The sequence below is a fragment of the Poromitra crassiceps genome (genome assembly GCF_964638095.1).
Source record: "Poromitra crassiceps genome assembly, contig: HAP1_SCAFFOLD_102, whole genome shotgun sequence".
Classification (NCBI taxonomy): domain Eukaryota; kingdom Metazoa; phylum Chordata; class Actinopteri; order Beryciformes; family Melamphaidae; genus Poromitra; species Poromitra crassiceps.
Window position 1 is genome coordinate 10001 of NW_028152240.1, and position 5000 is coordinate 15000.

The window sequence follows — 5000 nt, forward strand, 5'->3', positions numbered from 1 at the left end:
TACAGTAACCTCTCTCCCTGCAATTGCACCATGCAACAATAGCTTAACAATTCTGGTATAGGCTATGTATGTTATAGCCTATATGAGCGAAACAACTAATTAATAGGCTACTAATTACAAAAGCATCAATTTTCGTTACGAATCCAAACTGGTTCATCCTCCAATTCTCTCTTCCCTCTCCCTCTCTCTCTCACTCTGTCACTCTGTCACTCTGTTTGCACTGAGCAAGAAAGAAGCTGCTGTCACAGACGTGATGGCAGTGAGTGACGCTGTGGCTTTTAAGGGGAGTGATCTCACCTTGTGAATCCTGTTATGGGCATAAACACGCCTATGGACGTTTGCACCGAGATGACCTGAAGCACATGCCCACAATTAGGGCTTTGCGTGGCGCTATTCCAGCGCAACACGGGCGCTAATGCAAAATGACCGCCGTTGCGAAGATAGGGCCCTTAGTGTCACCAGTGTGACGTAACGACTCAATACCAAGAATTAACGCCACTTGATTCTGCCTTTTCTTTAGAGCGGTAAAAAAATATATTAGCACTTTCACTTTCATTTTGTAATATATTTTTTTATTTCTGCATGCTCTTTTCTTTCATCTATTTGATGTAAATCACTTTGAATTGCCAGAGGGCAGAAACGACTAGCGTTCCTACACACACACACACACACACACACACACGTTTGTCTGGATTAGAGAGCAGATATTCAGTAGAGGACGCTACATCAGGCTGGATGTATCTGTAACTGAGTGTGCTGCATGGTTAATAAATAGCTGAACTTGAAGAACCAACATTTCTTTATTTCTTTTTCTTTGAAGAATTAAAGCCACAGAGATCCAACTTGGCTTTAAAAGAAAATAGCGGCTGAAACAAACATTTCTGCCAATATGACAGGCCGATAAAATTATACCTTGAATGCAACAGGCCGTTATCAAGAATTCCACTCTGGGAAACTTTTTTGCATTTTCAGGCACCAATAACGACATTCCCATGTAAAAGGAAGGCACTAACAAAAAAAAAGTTTGCCGTTTTATCCAGGGAGCATTGCTGTGTAAACAGGGCCTTAGTACAAAATACTTATAACTGTATTATTATTGTTAACAATAACATAATAAACTTTGTCTCCAAAGTTAAAGAATTTCCATCCAACGCACACAGGGATAGTTCAGTTTGTTTGAAGTGGAGTCCTATGAGGTAATTGCATACAGTCAGTGTACTACATGCAGTAGAATGCAGCCGGCGCGGTTCCAGTTTGGAGAAATTGAGACCGGCTGCGTCAGGCAAGTAGAGCTGTGTGCTGAGTGTGAAGGGGGCCATGAGCAAAAATGTAAAAAAAAAAAAAAAAAAAACCCGGAAACAGAGATGCCAAGTTGACTTGAAAAGATGTAATTTACTTCCTGTTTTTAGCTGAAATGTTCACTGTAGCCAGGTGCGGCAGTACCTGCTAGTACAACAAGTGGAGTTGCGTGCCTGGCTACGATGTATTTTCATTTCAACGTGGCATCTCAGGGCTTGTGGAGACTTGTATTATGCCAGGTGAGCAGTATAGAAGCATTTTGTTGTGTTGTGTTTGTTGTTTATCTCGTTCTTGCTCATGGCCTCCTTCACACTCAGCAGACAGCTCTACTTGCCTAACGCAGCTGGTCTCCATTTCTCCAAACTGGGAGCGCGCCAGCTGCATTCTACTGCATGTAGAACACTGACAGTATGCAAGTATCTCATACAACCCCACTTCAAACAAACTGAACTATCATCCCTTTAACACGTTTCTTCACAAAAAGAAGAAAAACAATCTGATGCATGCTTTTAAAACATCCTACTAATATAATTGGGCAAAAAGTTGGCACCACCCAGAATTGTTCACTTGCTCAACTGTGCATGCACAAAGAGCATGCCAGTAGAGCTGTGTCTGAGAAGAGGGCGAGACCTCGAGGGCAAGCCAGAGGCACGGTAGAGATGAGTGATGCCAGTTCAGTGTGCTCTGTTTCTACTTATCATAAACAGGTAACCCAAAAAATATATATATAATAAAAATAATACAAAATAAAATAAACAGGTAGTCCGGGGCGTGCAGCAATAGATTCCCTGCCTACCAGAGGCTCGCAGGTTCGAGCCCCCGTGTTACCTCCGGCTTGGTTAATTGTCTGGGAATCGGGCTAAAGGGTATGTGTCCTGGTCACTGCACTGGTCGGTCGGGGGTCTGTCCCCTGTGATCCTCCCACACGCTACGTCCTGCCGGTGAAACTCTGGGGTGTCAGTGAGAAGTCCTTGTAACTGCACATGTATCAGAGGAAGCATTTGCAACTCTCCCCAGATCGGCAGAGGGGGTGGACCAACGACTGGGAAAACAGGGGGAATTGGCCAAGTACACACCCACACACACACAAAAATATATCTATTTCAAAATGAAACTAGATCGAATAAACTGGATTTTTGTTCTCAGCCAAACTGATACAACTTAAAATCAAAATTAGGTGTGTGAGTTCACTGTGCAGAAGGTTCCTGTCATGGTGGACAATGGCTTGTCCTCACTGAGAGATACACACGCACGCACACGCACACGCGCACACACACACACACACACACACACACACACACACACACACACACACACACACACTCTCTCTCTCTCTCTAACTGGGTCTAACAGAGACCTTCACTGGTATTACCTTCAGAGTGTTTCCATCTTCCACAGTGGAAAAAAAAGGAAACAGCCTGTCAGTGAAGGGATGTCTGAAGGTGTGTATGTGGGTGTCAGTATCAGGATCAAAGAATGACAGCTCTCCTCTGTCCCAGTCAAGATACACGCTGACCTTCTGGAGCTTCTTCTTCACTGTGAGAGCAGTGACTATACCTGATGGAGAGACTGCACTGTATTTACCATTAGTAAAGAAACGTATTCTCCATAATGCAGACAGTGCAAATCCCTTCCTCTGACCCTCTACGAACACACCCAGTCTCCAGCCTGTACAGTGTCCAACCTCAACATCCCAGCGGTGATATCCAGACTTAAAGCCCTCAGAGCCCAGGACACTCCAACACATGTCAAACCTCTCTGGATTGTCAGGAAGCTGCTGTCTCTCTCCACGGCTCACACTGGTCAGATCTTCAGAGACGATCAGTTTTGGATGGGCGGTGTTTGGGTCCAGAACCACAGGGGTGTAGGAGACCATCTTCCCCATCTTGTGCCAGACTGTGAAGCTCAGGTTGCCCAGGTGTTTGGCCTCGTCTATCAGAGCTCCTGAGACCAGCTGTGGATCCTCCAGCAGGGAGTGCTGGACTCTTTCCACTGTAGCCTTGTAGTTCTGCAGGACAGAGATGTCTTCAGCCCTCAGCTCCTTCTCTATGGCTTTGACTGTGTCAGAAAGAGCTGCTATCTCTCTGTTCAGACCCTCAATCTTCTCCTTCATCGTCTGACTCTTCTGCTCCTCTTCCTCCCTCAGTGCATTGATCCTGGCCTTCTCTTCCTCTTGTAGAAACCCTTGAAGGGACTGCTGAAGCTTCTTAAACTCCTCCTTAATCTGCTTCTCTGTGTGTCGGGCCTGGACCTTAATGTGTGCTGCTGTTTGATCACAGTTTCCTTTAACTTTATTAAAGAGCTGCAGTTTCTCATTTAAGGTCTTCAGAGATTCCTGGAGTTTGTTCTTGTGATGGCGTGCAGATTCATGGATGGTAATGGATCTGATTCTGTGGTGGTTGTGTGTGTCTGAATCCAGACAGCGATGACACACAAGCTGCTGATGGTCCAGACAGAAGAGCTTGAGTTTCTCAGAGTGCAAACTGCAGAGAGGCTCAGACTCTGCTGAAGCTCTCTGATCTCTCTCCAGTAAGAAGGCCTCACACATGTTCTTCAACACCAAGTTACATGGTGGTGGTTTTCTTGAAGATGCAGCCCTACAAACTGGACACTCACGCATTTGGTTCCTTGTCCACCATCTCTGCAGACAGGCTTTACAGAAGCTGTGGCTACATTTCAGGATGACAGGATCTTTAAAGATGTCACAGCAGACAGTACAGGAGAGATGCTCCTCTTGTCTCCAAGACATTTTCTCTCCGAGTGAATCTGAAAACGAACAAAACAGAGATCATATATAATAAATGATGAACAAAAGGCAACGTATTTTATTTTGTAATATAATACACAGCATCATGGAAATGAAACACATATTTGTATTTCTAAATCTATAACACAGTAATGATAACTCGGGGACACTTTCGCTTTAACACTGTTTAGCAAGGTTAATGGTAGAACTATTCTTGTATTTGCATACCGAGTTTCGATTGGCTATACGGCTTTTGTTTATATTCCTGACACAACGTTGAGGACGCGCAGAATTCCCAAGGAATGCCAGCTGTAACGTTAGTGTTTCCTGTGAGATGATCTTGTTGGATTAAGCACGATTCTTTAAACTTTATCTGCGAGTGCGGTCCAGACGCAGAACACAGACAACATTATGAGAGTTACTGATGACTGCAGCAGTGTGAAGCACTTTCTGGCTTTTCCTCCTTGGTTTGTTTGTATTTAACTCATTGAGTGCCAATGACGACTATCGTCGTCAATTCAAATAGTAACGTAGAGTGCCAATGACGACTAAAGTCGTCAATTGCGTTTTTTGACGGTGGGACGTGGATCAAAGCCTGATGCATCTCCTGTAAAAATATGGGGGATGTTGAAGGTATATAAGCTATTTTACGGACCCATTAGGTGGCGACAGTGCTCTCCAGATTAGAGAAAGGTGAGGAAAAAACAGAGAAGAAGTCATGGGGAAACGGAAACCGCATCGGTATGCATCGATATGCATGAAGCATAACATTAGCTGCTCCCACAATTGAGCCCCTCCGTCTCCGCTGCGATAGCCCCTCCACATGATTAGTTGCCAGAAAAGGTTACATTATTCTCAGCTGGAAGCGCTGGGAGCCGGCGACAAAAACGGCGGAACGCTGTGAAAAAGCTGGGTGTAGCGCACTTTTCAGTGCAGAGCAAACGCAGCAGAGAGC

At 44.8% G+C, this 5000-nt stretch overlaps 1 protein-coding gene across 1 annotated transcript; it reads right to left on the minus strand.

The window, feature by feature from the left end:
* Positions 1-2635: 2635 nt before the first annotated feature.
* LOC310800839 (E3 ubiquitin-protein ligase TRIM39-like) lies at positions 2636-4048 on the minus strand (the record flags this gene model as incomplete). The annotated part of the gene is made up of 1 exon (XM_083664742.1): positions 2636-4048. The coding sequence occupies one exon, from the start codon at positions 4046-4048 to the stop codon at positions 2636-2638; it is 1413 nt and encodes a 470-aa protein (XP_083520868.1).
* Between the last annotated feature and the right edge of the window lie 952 nt (positions 4049-5000).